Raw genomic sequence first — 14396 nt, 5'->3', positions numbered from 1 at the left:
TGTTTAGAAATCTAGCTCCTAACGTTTGCAGCTGCCAATAGAGCCAAAACGTGAACTTATCACACTTCCGGTGGAAAATGGAATACAGTTTTATATGTTAAAGTAAAACAATCCTGCTTTAATCTGAAATCTCAATTGGAACAGGTGCAATGAATGTATTTCCAAAGATGTTTTGTTTCCTCTGCTCTTTGAGTCATTTTGTCTTTGAGATGCCTGACCTCATGTCTTTGCAACAAATTCACTAATCTTTGTTGTTGTATTCTGAGCTGTGGAGACTCAGTAGGACTATGTACAACCAACACTGCAGAGCATTTGAGCAGCTTGCAGGCAAAGTTTGAGCATCATTTCAGGGGTGAAGAGGGGAAGCGTTGCAGGGAGTCAGACTGTTGCATAGTATTATGGGATATGTAGTGAGTGCAGTAGCGGAGGGGACTAAATACATGAAATTAGCCCCTGGGCTCAATTCAATTGCTCACAGTCTGGATGCGGCATACCACAGACTAAGATTATCATTGTGTATTATGTTATATTATAAACAATTTTCTATTTTTCAACGCAAATGGCATAAGGCCGTACCTGGTTTTCATGGCAGGGACCCTGGCAGTACTCTGTGATGGTTTCTAGTGTTTGGCGCACCAGATCCACGTTGTTCTCATTAATATAAAGTCCCAGCAGCCCCAGGCCTCCGGTAGTGCTTCCGCAAATGCAGTCCAGAAACTGAAGCGTCTCACACACCAGATTGTAGTTGGTCTTATTGTGCTGATGGCGGAGGAAGTTCTGAAGCCCGAGACAAAAGTCATAGTTTAGATTATCAGTTGTTTTAACAACAACAAGGACATCAATTGTTCCAGACGGATTTCAGCACCTGCAGGTCTGAATTGTGGTTTTCACAGAGCAGCTGGAGATATCGCAGCACAGGTTTCATGATGGCGATCGACCAGCTCATCTCGGGTTCCTCTTCAACCTCGTCGGCTCCACCTGCATCACTGTTCTGGCCAAGAAACTCAAGATCGGGATCCAGTTCGTTCCTGTAGGAGGAGATGGCCTTCGACGTGGCCGACGAGGCCTCCTTCAGCTGTCCTCGCATCTCTTCCCTCATATAAATGCTCGAGTCTTTCACTGCAACGCAATAAGTAGATTGCATAGCAGCATTTAGGAGCAAATGACTTTGTGTAAATTGATGCAGCTGAACAGCAAACATTTATCCTTTTAGGCATTGAAACAGTAATAATAAAATAAGAAATGTAGAGGCATCCTTTTGACAAATGAGGCATAATTAAGTGGGGTTCGGTAGCTTAAAACCACCAAATCCTGATACAATGAGCTTTTGTAAATCTTGTGATGTAGGGTGTCACAGGGGCTTTTGACATGTGACTGCATGAAATGGGAACAACAGCATATCAGCAGAGCAACCAAAATCGTTCTGGATTTATTCAACGCTGATTTATTTAAAAAAGAAAAAGAAAAAATTAAGGCCGAGCTGAACCTCAGGACCTCACACGGTGCAAAAGAATAATTGTTTCTATGGCAATGCCTGTCTGATCTCAGGTAGCACCCTTAAGTGACTCAGTTTTCCATGTAAATATGTGAGGCTAACAGGCATTTGAACATTAATGACTGGTGGTAAAGTGGTTTTATTCAAGACAACAGACAACATCTTTATTGGGATACGAGATGGATAAAAGTATTGCAAAAGTCTTTGTACAGCTTGTACTCTGTTATTTTGTAAAGCATCAACAAACATCAATGCATTTTATTGGCCTCCTATTAATTTTGTCTTGCATTTAGCTGCAGCCATCTTCACCTCAAATCTTTTCTTTTTAACTCTTTTTTTTTTTATTTAATTATTTTATGCTATTCAGCCTCTGTTCAACCAAACAGGGGAACAAACAAAAGAAATAAGCCTCGGCTGCAGTTGGGTGCATTTACATTTGAGTTGTTCAAAATGGTCATAAATATTCACGCCAGTCTTCAGTAAATACATGAATGAAATCAAGTGAAATACTTCAATGCATAATTACTCAGTTTACCTTTTCTAAACCTGGTACTGCAAAAATTGTTGTCATCTTCTCTTTTTCTGCTGCTGAAATCAAACATGTTGACGGACACGGTGGACCGGATCTCCTGCTGGGCAACGCGCAGGCGATCGTAGAAAACCTTGAAGAACTTCTCAGAGTTCTTCTGCTTAAACAACTGGTTGTAGAAGGAGTTCTGGGTGGGAGTGAGAGTGACAATAAACACACAATCCAAATACAGAGGTAGAGAACAATGGGCATGAATATCTGTGGCGCCCACCTGAATCTGAGTGTTTCCTCCCTTCAGAAGAGCGATGCCCAGCAAAATGCTCTGTTCGAACACTCGGTCGTTCTTGGTGCTGACTATGAGGTCGATCACCAGCTCTGTAGCCCCAACCTTATCCAAGAGACACTGAATTTCCACCATGCTGCTGCATGGCTTGTCTGAGTCCAGTGAGGCAGAACCTTCAACAGACAATAACCGAATACATTTTTTTCCACAGATTATCTGTCTCATCTTATACTGTCAGGACATAGTGGCAATTTTAACAAGAGGGCCATTAAAAAAAACAGTTACCTACTTCAGCTTTAAGGGAGAAAAAAAAAAATCCAAACCTACATAAGCCTGTATAAAAAAAACGATTTTCATACATAAAAGGGATGAATTCCATTCAAGGTTACTTTTCAGGGGAATGTAAGTGTCCAATATCCATTCGATAGTGAATTTGTAGCAATGAAAGGAGAATGAAAACTAAATATTACTAAAATGAATAAATACTGACAAAATACTGCAGATTCTGTAGAAAGTATAATATCTGCAAAACATCTCTAAATAACTTTTGGTTTCACAATCAGACACCAATGGTAAATAAGCTTCCATTCTCGCCATGTATAACCTGAAGTCAGACACATCCTGAAGGTTTCATTCTGTGATATCTGAACCATTTTGCTTGAGGGGAGAAAAACTATTCAAACAAGGAAAAACATAGATTTACTTGCATTTACAAGCTCTGACTCTTTTCAGATTGTGATACCAAGTAGTAATCGAACTTTCAGGTTTTTATCTTTTGAAACAAAACCTTAATTAAGTATAAAAGATTTGTCAGGGTTTTACTGTGTACAATACTTCAGAAATTACTTTAAAATGGTTTAAAAAATATCTGCCAACATTTCCTAAACTGCACATCTCTGCTGTCATGTTAGATGCATTTGCTCCCCCTGCAGAGAGCAGTTATTTCGGTGTCTGCTGAGTTTCTTTGGGGTTTTTCAGTACCTCCCGATGACTGCTTGACAAAGCCTCCAGAAGAACTGTTTCCACTCCCACCTTCCGACTTGGAGTAAAGCTTTTGAGTTCCAAAGTAGCGAGTGAGGAGAATCTTTCTCAGCTCATTTCCCTGTGGAGGCAGGAACCATCAGATTAACATATATTCAAACTAGAATTGGACCATTTTCACATATTATTAACAGTGATGTTGTTTAAGTTGCTGAACAAAAACATTAAAAAAAATACAAGGTAAGAAATCCTAATGTAAGAAGCAAGAACAATAGTGGAAATCTGATCAATTATCTCTGAGATTGCCGAGCACATTTTATTCCAATCCACCTAATGGGAACCATCACAATTATTCCACGATACATTTCTCTGGTAATGGGAATGCTGTCATGCTGCATGGCAACGCTGTTATCAACAAATAAATCAAAGATTGAGAGAGCACAGCGGTAACTGTATGTTTCAATAATGGGACTTTTATAAAACAATCTGCAATTGTTGTCTGCAAAGAAATAAAAAAGATGTTTGCCCACTTATAGATTTCTGCTGTTGCAGCATTTACGCTGAAATATTTCTCACCCCGAAACAGTTTTGGTTTTAGAATATGCAGAATATTTTAGAATATGCAGAATATTTAAAATATGCAAACTTTACTGCATTTTCAAAAGTTTGTTTAAAACTATCGAACCAGTCCGTCTGCATAAATTCAAGCATGAAACTCGTGTCTTTACATTCTCCTTCTGGATTTTCTGGCATACTGGTCATCCAAGTCCTGTATCAGCAAACCAGGCCCAGACCATCATACCACCACCACCATGCTGGACTGTTGGTAAGATTTTCTTTTACCAAAGAAAATATCTGCCAGATATCTGGGAATATCTGTCATCTTATTGCCAGATACAATAAGATGCACATCTTCCAAAAAGTTCTCCTTTTGTGAATGTCACTTCACAAAATATTTAATATAAAGACAGGTTTGGACAAATGTGAGACAGGGTTTCCTCAATCTCCTTCTGGGGAAATATTTAGGAGAATTGACCTTAACTAAAGCCAGTTACTGCAGTACGTTATGTAGTTCTTGGTTCTGTTGTCACCTCCTGTAAGTTCAGTAGGCCGGGTTCTCCTGGGACACTGTTTCATGTGTTGTGGACAATAGCGTCCACTGCGTTTCTCTCCCAAGGTCTTCAAAACGTCTCTGTAACCTTTCCAGACTTTGTCTCATTTGTTCTTACATTTCCTTAAACCGGGGCATGATGTGATGCTTTTTGAGATCTTTTGACTTTCTCTGTGTTGTCAGATAGGTTCTGTTTAAAAAGGTTTTGGACTCTGCATGTCAGGCAGTAATCAGTTCTGGATAATAAAATTTAACACAATGTGGCTAATTACATTTAATAAGTGATTCCTGAATATTTGTGTAGACTTGAAGTTGTGAAAAACCTAAAATGCAGGCCAACCACACTACATACAGTCATGTTCTGATTGCATCTGTATGAATGAAGGTTATTTGATGTATGTATAGGAAACAGTGCACTGCACATTGTTCATTTCCTTCCATAGAAGCAGCAGGTTTGCTACAAGAGGCCATTTATTTTCCTACAATCTGCAGTTATCGTCTCTGTCCGTCTCATGTGACATTTATGGCTGATGAGCAGAAACAGGATGGAAACTGTGCATAAAGATAATCTCAGTGGTGGCTGTGTGATAAGAGGGAGGATGACTGAAAGCTGGATGGACTACTATGGAAACAATTAGTAAACATATATAATTATTGTGCAGGACAAACTATAGAGGTTGCGGGGGGGTTAATACTGGTTTCTGTGGCAACAGATATTGACACAGGTATACCAACATAGAAGATGGATAGATAAAAAAAGAGAAGTGGAACGAGATGAAGCCTCCTAGTGTTTCTATCGCAACATGTTAAAGAGAGATGGTAAGGAAAAGCTCTTGTAGACTGCAGTTTGTGATGCTGTGAAGATGTAGAAATGCCAAACAGGTAATAGATTTTACACTTTGCAATAATTTGAATATAATACAATGTATGATAGCCAGTCTATGGAAGAGACTTCCAGAAAAGTTGCTAGTAGCTCTACTACTATAATAAGTTTCAACTAAAATAATTGAGTGCTATAGAAAAAAAAAAAAGCTTTCGTCATCAGTATTTTGTCAGTTTTAGGCACAAACAAAGTTGAAACAGAAAAGCAGATCAGCTAAACTTCCACAAACTGAGGACGGGCATAAGGAAGAGCATGTGTAGCTGATGCTCTCCGTGTCAGTAAACACTCAATCTCATCTGCAGTCAGCACAGACACTTGTCTGCCTGCACTGTCTGGCTGAGCAGCTTCACAAACACACACAGCCGCAAGAATAGTTGAGGATGAGCCATCGAACCAGTTTCTCATTTCCACACTGCACTACAGACACAATTTCAAGAATCATGATATAGTACATGACTGATTTCAAATTAAGGAATATTTGGACTTGATTTCTCTGACTGAGCCCATGCTGGCACTCAGCAGGGAAGTGAAGGTCCAACAGGAGATAGTCGAAAGGAGGAGGGGGCGATTTCTCTCTCGCTCGCCTTTCCTCTGGGCGATGCAGTCTGCTGGCTACGACCGCAGGAAGAGAGGAGAGAAGAGAAAGGGGAAGACACGATAGAGAGAACAGAGGAGAGTCAGTCCAGCCTGACTCATCTGCTTGCTGCTGCACTGACGAGAAAAACTCCAGTCGGATGATGTAAGAGCCACGAGAACGAAAGATGGAGTTAGAGGTAAAAGTGCCGACAGAAGTTAGGCAGGCTGGAGGGAGGGCAAACACAGCGGAGCAAGGAAGCAGACTGTCGTGATGTTTTAAAATGTGCACTGGCACGCCACACTGCGGTTCTGCTGTCCAGGCTGGGGATGAGCTGCCGATTCTTTTCAGTCGGCATCTCAACAGTTCGTTCCCCCCTCCCTCCTTCCTCTTGCAGAGCTCTGAGAGTCTTCTCTACACAGGAGAGAAGACTGAATTAAACAAGTACTTCTTTGGGTGGTCTGAAAACTCATGCAGGTAGCAGAGGGCAACACTAGTGGTACCAGAGTTACTCAGTTCAAATGAGATTACATAGTTAAGCCAGAGGGAAAAAAAATCATCCAAGCAGGTTAAGAAATTTAGAAAAGGGCCAGAGAGAATGTGTCTATTTTTTTTTTGTGTGTGATAGGTTCAGTCAGAAGAGACATCTCTGTGTTTGTCTTGGGATTAAGCAGACTTCAATACAGACTTTTTTTTTAAACAAACTATAGGAGTCCAACTATTTCAGCATCAGTAAACACCATCCGACACTTTCTGTAAGATAAACTTTCCAACACTGAACCACCGATGGTTAATGCTATGGATGTACTATATATCAGCATTAACATCGGTATCGGCCTATCAATACTGCTGAGATAAATAAAACTGGTCTGAAAACTACTGATGTTTATTTCCATCTTGTTGCCTTTTTGGTATGTGTATCAGGAGCAGGAAGGGAGGCGCTTGACGTTGTGGTACAATGACGCAATGTAGGATTGTGGAGTGTTAAAAGCAGAAAAACAACGGCAGTGATGTGGTTGTTTTTTTCATTGTGTCAAAAAAGCAGGGAAGTGCATCTAATATCGGCGCACTTCCGACATTTATTGCGGAAAAATGTCAGTTATCCGCAATAATATCGGATATCAATGTGGGCCCAAATTTTTGCTTTGGTGCGTTCACTATGAGCAGATCAAGGATAATAAAGGTCTCCTTAAGAATAATACAGTATGAAACATGTAAGAAGGATACTGACCAGTGACTAAACTGTTTAAAGATCAATGAAGCAACAGCATTTTTTCTTACTGGTTGACCACCTTACTGTGCTGTAATGAATGATAATTAAATTTTTATTAAAAAATGTCTACCTGATATGTTAATCCGTTAAACACAGCACAATTAAGATCTCTTTTTTTTAATTTTACGGACACCATCATTGAGCTCAGCTTGCATGTGCATGTGGCCAAAAAGGACAAACTGAATGTGTATCTGATAAAATCCTGCAAGAGAAACAAACATCACGAGCTGCAGTTTTACAACTTTTTAAAGCTGCCGTCCCTCGGCACATGAAATGATTTTACCCAACAAACAAGCACATCAGCAAAACAAATTAAGCCCACATGTGAAAGCTATTGGTGATTCAGAGAAATGCAGGAGCAGCAGCATAAACAAGTATTTAGTACAAGGTTAACCACTGAGCATCTGTTAAATTGTTATTCTCTAACAATGTTAGGTTCTGACTTTATCAGGGAAAAAAAAAATATGAAGATAGTTTGATTTAAAAGCAGGGTTTGACTGCTTGGTGCTTCAATTAACGCTAAGCATTTAGACAAAGTAAAGAGTTTTGTTTACCTATGAGACCTATGAATGAGTGTTTTTTGTGGCTCAGTGGGTCAATGGCTGGATGACCTGACCTGATGGGTCAATGAGTGGAGAAGTGATGGAATGGGTTGGTGGGTCGATCAGTACATGGGATGGAGAGTAGCTGGGCTCAATAGGCAGATGAATGGGAGGGTGGGGCTTTGGATGGGAAAGTCAATAGGTATTTGTGGGTTGATGGCAGATGGATGAAAAGTGAAGGGGTGGGTTATTGGGTGGAGAGACTAGTGGATATATGGATAGGTTGTTTGAAGTTTTAATTGGTGGTTTGACAGTCAAATGGATGAATAAGTGAATAGAACGACCTCTGAATGGTTGGGCAATGGGGGCATGAGTTGATGGGTGAGTGACTGAGCAAATGGTTGAATGGTTGGATGGACTAGTTAGTCAATGGACAGGGGGATTGGTGGGTAGATTTTTATTTGCAAAGACAAAACTTTTTCTTTTGTCCACTTCTTTCATTTTTTTTAAGAGCACATGGAGCGATGTTTCATCACGGCCAAGTACAACAAATAGTCTGGAAAAAAAGCAGACAAAGTCCAAAGCAAATTATTCTGACAGCTCTGAACTACAGTTCTTGCTAAAAGCTAACTTATGTTTTCTGGACTTCATTAAGCCTTGCACAGTGTAGGTGTTGGTTTGAGTTTATTTATTTTTTTAATTGAATAATTTCACAAGCATATCATCTTGTGATGTGGCCTGCCGAAGATCTTCCAGATCAGCATCCACAGAGAGCTGGAAGACTCAAAGTTGTTTGTGTTTTCATGTCTACAAGCTGCATTAGCAAAACTGAGGCACATAAACAACCAGTAAGAACATGAATTAAACCTGCATGTCATCCATCCTCTTGTCAGTCATGTGCCTCTTTGAGCACAACTGGCTTAACTCACATGCAATCAGATTCAAATAACAGACCATGAACTGAGTCCAAACACTGTTCATAGTCACAATTAATCTCACTCATAGAGTCCCTAAAATGCATAATGTTCTCATCTGAAATACCAAGACTTTAACAGGCTAACAAAATGGAACAAAACATCTTTTTTCCTGGTTTTCAAAGATGTTTAATAAAAAACAAACAATAATTAAACTGACAGGCATGTGTCAAAGTACTTCTTATAATTTAGTTAATGTGAAGTATATTTGTTTTTACCCTTCGAATAGAAAGAAGGTAGATTAAAAGGACAAGAGCAGATGTTGCACATTGCATTTACATCTTATTACTAAGTTATTGATTCTTCATAGTGGGCAAACTTCACGCTTATTTTTAGCTAATTTAAACAGTTAACAGGCTCATTGTGAAGGAGTTTCAGGAGCTTAAGCAGACTCTGTGCTCTGTGAGCATTTCCACATTCAATATGTAGACTTCTTTTGCAAAGTCACGTCCAGGCCAGACAACCAACATGTGCTAATCCCTCATCACCATGGAGACCAATGTATAAACCTCACCTAACAGACACCTGACTAATAGATTGAGGGAAATGAAGACAGAAAGGAGGAGAGATCACCTCTTCAGATCAAACAGTGGCAGTAAATCTTGCCATTAACAGCAAATAGATTTTTAAACAACTTTTGAGTACTTTCTGGTTTGCAGGCTTCAACAGCATAACAGCTCCATATTTAGCCCAGACGTGTCCCAGTTTAAACTTTTCTGATTTTAACCCAGCATGCTGCGTCAGCCTAAATACATGTGAAGGCTGAACTGTATAGCAGTCACATTTACTACACCTGTCTGCCCTACTGCATCTAGAAAAATAAGCTACAGCGCACCGGGACTCCCATCCCCTCTAGTTATACGACAGCCAAAAGGGGGAAAACTCTGCAGGATGAGTTCACACCGAGACAGCCAGCATTGCAGGGATCGCATGTGCTTGAGCAAGGCTTTAGCTCTACATGCATGCATGTAATGCACTTAGCATCAAGACGGTGGTAATCTGTAAATCTGCTTTGCCTTTGGGTGAGTTGGTGTGAAACCTGGCAAGCACAGAGGTGGGACAGATGCACCCACAAAAAGACAGACAGTGTGTGAATGACAGGAGGAGAGTGTGAGATAGGAGGGACAAGAAAACCTGAGAGAGTGATCTATATTACATAAGCAGCTTTTTCGGTCTACTGTAAACAAGAAGATGTGTACTGTACACAAGACAACACGTGGCACAGCTGTACGTAAAACTGGACACATAAAGCACAAATTTAGTAAAATTAAGTTGGCTTACATTAATGTTAAAAGAAAATCGAAATTGAAGCAGTAAAATTTCAAGGTTTATAACACTTTTTCAGATTAAGTCATCCTGTTGTCCGCTGCTGAAAGCTTGTGGCTGACTGCTAAGCTAATGCTTTGCAAAGTTTCTTGGATCTGAAATGAGCCAGTTTAGTGCAATTGGTACCAACGTATGAGGCTGGTGCCGGTATCAAGAAATTCCAAAGTTTTAGGAAGAAACTGTTTCAAAATGAAAAAATGGTCACATGTGATCCCAAAGGTTTAATCCGACCTTCCCCCACCTGGTTTTGCATAAAACCAATTTGTTGGGAAATATTTCTTATTAAGGTAAGGAGTTACAGGATTCATGTTAAGCTTCTGGCTGCAGGCTAGCAACCAGAACAAACGCATCAACGAATAAGTGTTGCTCTATTGAGAACAGAACAGTAAACAGGAATAATGTACTGCACAATGTGCTCTTCAAAGTGAACACAAATTTTTTTGTGGGTATTGTTAAAAATATTATTGTTAGACCACTTCAGTAATACACACTAATATGCAGAGTACATGTTCTGATGAATGTAGTAGTTGTGAGTCTAACAAATATTGAAGTAAATAAGATTTTCCCCATTTATGTAAAAAAATCTGATAATGTATTAAACTAAAAAAATATATTAATGTATTCTACATGCAACCGGTTAATGTGGTTATAGAGTGAAAATGTTAGAAGAGCCTAGATTTGGTGCATTTAATGAAAATTTTAAAAAATAATTTTGGTTTGAAATGTGCATTAACAATCATAGCTGATAATGGAAAAAAACTTTCCAATTCACTTATTCGGCCAAATGACTGACGCAAATCTAAAGCATAGTGTAATCCTTTAAAGAAACCTGAATAAAGACTATTTTATTTAACTCAATGCTGTGTAATTTCTTGGGTCCAGCATCAGTGCACTTTATCAAACATTCTTTTAAACATTTTCTTCGAAATAAAATCTCCTGCACCCTGGATATCTTCAGGGCAAGTTGGAGTACAAACATTTACACAGGATCCCTTATCTGACGGCTCAAACAAGCACCGCGCTGGGCGACTGCCCGTGTTCCCCTCATGTTGTCCACCCAGCCACGATCTGGGCAAACGCAGGTCAGGGTCTGGGTGGGACGAGATAGAGAGAAAAAGCAGGACGCGAGGACAGAATGCGACTAACTGAGACTAAGCATCAAACGAGGAGGAGGGGGGAGAGAGAGAGCAAACAGAGGAGCGAGAGAGTGCGCAGAGAGGGAGAACGTGAGGCTCCACGTGATTCTGGCTCAGCCACTGCAGGCTGTTACGTAACCGCACCCCCTGCCCTGTCTCCTCATGGACTGAGCAGACTCTCTCCTATCCCTCACCCGGCAGACACTGCCCGCTTCCTCCCCCCTCCTCCCTCTCACATGGCTCCTCACATGGCTCCTCTCCTTTCTCTCTCTCTCACTCACTTCTCCACCCACTCATTGTACCCCAGGGGAGCCACCAGCCTCAGCTGCCTAAGCTGTCACTCTGTGTCTCTCTGCTTCTGTTTTTTTTTCTTTTTTTGTTTGTCTGCCGCTCCCTCTCTCATTATTTCTATCAGTCGCCGTCCTCTCCCTCCTTCTCAGCCTCTCGTGCTGTGAAGCAGCAGCTCCACACTCAGGGCAGAAGGGAAACGACAAAGAGAGGCTACAAACGCACTCATGAACACCCACACAAAGTGACATTTTACAGATTGTTACTGCACCGTCTGGTGTCTAGGATGAGCCACGCTGCTTTTAAAAGGTGACTCCCTTTCCCATCTTGATTCCTTCTGATCCTTTTTTTTCACACAACTGCTTGAGCTTGGGGGGGGACTTCACAAAGAGCACAAACTGAGAAAGGAAAACCAATACTGGCAGGAATGCATTCTTTTGACAGCTAATTCAGTAATCCCAACTTTTAAGACAATAATCTGACTTGCAAATTAAAAACTCCAATGTCTTTCAGGGTTCTTTGCACAGTGTTAATGACCAGCTTTCAATTCATATTTCTTAAAGTTTACTAAAGTTTACTATTAATTTACTGCAGATATCCTTACAGTCTTTAGTTTTAAGTACGAAACCTTCAAGTAAGGAGAGACAGATGCATGGATGGACAGATAGATGGATGAAGGAACAGATGAATGTACAGACAGAGAGACTAATTGATAACTAGATAGATATTCATAGTCGCACTTTCATATATAAGCAGATGTGAAAATTTCTTGAATTCTACACTTTTCCAAAATGCAGAAATCCCAGTTATTGCACGAGCCTTCAATAGTAACCAGAGTGCACAGAAGCATGCCCATGCACTTCTTTAAACCCTGTTTACCAACTCTTGCCGCTCACTCGTCAGGCCGACGGGAGGTTCAGCAGGACACGGGGTCCTGTCCTCCCTCCTCTCGCTGCAGTATTGATTTGTTTGTTCAGTGAATGCCCCCCACCTTGTCCTCCTCCCATCGCTTCCCTCTTTTCCTTCTTCTCCTTCTCAGTGTGAACGTGAGCTCAAGTGCCTCCCTGGCTTATGTAACGCGGGCAAACCCGCAGAATACTGATGAGGAGAATCACAGCTCCGGGCCGAAACAACCGGGGAGAAAACAAGGACTCCGTTGCACTACCGACGGCATTATTGCCACGTGAAGACATGCCTATATCAAAATTTTAAGTACTTAACGTAATTAATGCATTTTGAAAGGATGGAAGAACAAACTGCAAAAAAAAAACAAGAAACAGCAGGTGAAGTACTTACAGATTCCTGAAAACTTTCCTTCTTCTCCATCATCTCTCTGATGGTCTCCAGGATCTTTATACACAGCTTTTCCTCTTGCTCCATAAGCTTCTTGGTGTGTTTTATTAATCTGGCAAAGAGATATCAGGGAATTGTTGTCTTGTTTATAATTGTATTAATTGTTTTTATCTTGTAACCAGGTTGCTATGTATTGCAAATTTTTTGCCCAGGTCCCTCTTGAAAATGAGATCTAGATCTCAACGGGGTTTACCTGGTTAAATAAAGGAATGTAATTGATTCCTACAAGTGCAGCAAAAATCTCATAAGACAAACCAATTCCTGATCACCACAGATGGCGTGTTTTAAAGAGCAGCAGAAGAAGAGTGGAATTTGTGATAGTTTTATAGAATGTTAAGAGAATCCTAGTGTAACGATGCAAACACAATTTGTGTATTTACATTTTCACTTTAAAAAAGTAGAAATTCATCTTATTTTTTACTCATTAAATTGGAATTTTGTGTAACAACTCAGCACAAATTAGGGTTTAATAGTGGAGCAGAAGGGAAAGGTACAAGGTTTTTAATATTTCTTACAAATAAAAAAATTGAAAGGTGACACTTCCAACAACATTACATCATCAAACAGCAATACTGCGGTCAGATCTCCATCACAGACCGAATGTCTATCGTTTCTACCATGTACTGTGCATACCACACATTATCTTCACAGTTACACACCCCATTGAGTAAAATCCCACCTTTGCAAGCAATCGAACCAGTCTTTCAAAACAGTTTGTGTATTTTATTTTCAGCAAGGTAAGGTAAATTAGTTTGGACAGTTTTATTTATTATTTTCGACAGCTACTTACTTGGACATAAAGGCTCCACTCTCACAGCGTAACCGAGCAGCCTCTGGAAACAGCAGCTCAGGACTTTGCAGAACATCCACCAGAACAGAAAATTCTGCTTGAACCCTCGGACAGAACTGATCCTCCAAATACGACACAACCCCCTTAAAAAAGAGCCAGAGACATAGAAAGATGCAGCTGGACAGTGCTGGTGAACATGTACGAAGTCTTTGTGAAGTTATTTGAACTCCACTTCATACAATTTAAACATCTAATCAACTAGGAATGCAATCTTAAAACTTGATGAACATGTTAGAAAATTGAAAACTGATAGCTAAAGCTTAGCAACTCCAATGTGTTAGACTTCTAGTCCAAATAAGCCACCACACCTGTAGTTTCTCAATGATGTTCTTGTAGTCGGGGCTACCCAGAGGCTCTTTGCGAGGTCGTGAACGTGCAGAGGTCCTCCAGTCTTTTGCTGCTCGCTGCACCGCATTGGTGTGGACATTAAGAGACAGAGCGTTGACCTGACTGTCCAGATCGACTGGGATGGGTATGGAGCGGGCTTTAGCTGAGGACAGAACAAAACAGAGATAAACGCGATAAAGATAAAGAGACACACATGGTCATTTTTCATCTGAAGTTTATGCACAAACCATGGGCAAGAATGTGACGTTAATTGGGGCCATTTTATGATACGTATGAGTTTTTTGTTTTCAGAGCTGAATGATTGTGCAACAAATTATAAAAACTAGATACTCAGGTTTAAATTCACTGTGAATTTTCTCGATCCGCACAGAGTCAACAAGTTACACCCACACCAAACAAACACATATGAACCATGCAGACTGTCCATCATGTCATGAAAGACCTGGTGTT

At 40.4% G+C, this 14396-nt stretch overlaps 1 protein-coding gene across 1 annotated transcript in view; it reads right to left on the bottom strand.

Annotated features, from left to right (window-relative positions):
- itpr2 (inositol 1,4,5-trisphosphate receptor, type 2) overlaps window positions 1-14396 on the bottom strand; it is a 64072-nt gene that overhangs the window by 22804 nt on the left and 26872 nt on the right. Inside the window, 8 exon segments of the mRNA XM_032584538.1 lie at window positions 577-777; window positions 866-1119; window positions 2031-2211; window positions 2296-2480; window positions 3289-3409; window positions 12692-12800; window positions 13539-13681; window positions 13907-14088. Coding sequence (XP_032440429.1) covers window positions 577-777; window positions 866-1119; window positions 2031-2211; window positions 2296-2480; window positions 3289-3409; window positions 12692-12800; window positions 13539-13681; window positions 13907-14088 — 1376 coding nt within the window.

Source organism: Xiphophorus hellerii, chromosome 2 (genome assembly GCF_003331165.1).
Source record: "Xiphophorus hellerii strain 12219 chromosome 2, Xiphophorus_hellerii-4.1, whole genome shotgun sequence".
NCBI classification, from domain to species: Eukaryota; Metazoa; Chordata; class Actinopteri; order Cyprinodontiformes; family Poeciliidae; genus Xiphophorus; species Xiphophorus hellerii.
This window is presented reverse-complemented; position numbering and strand designations above follow the sequence as displayed.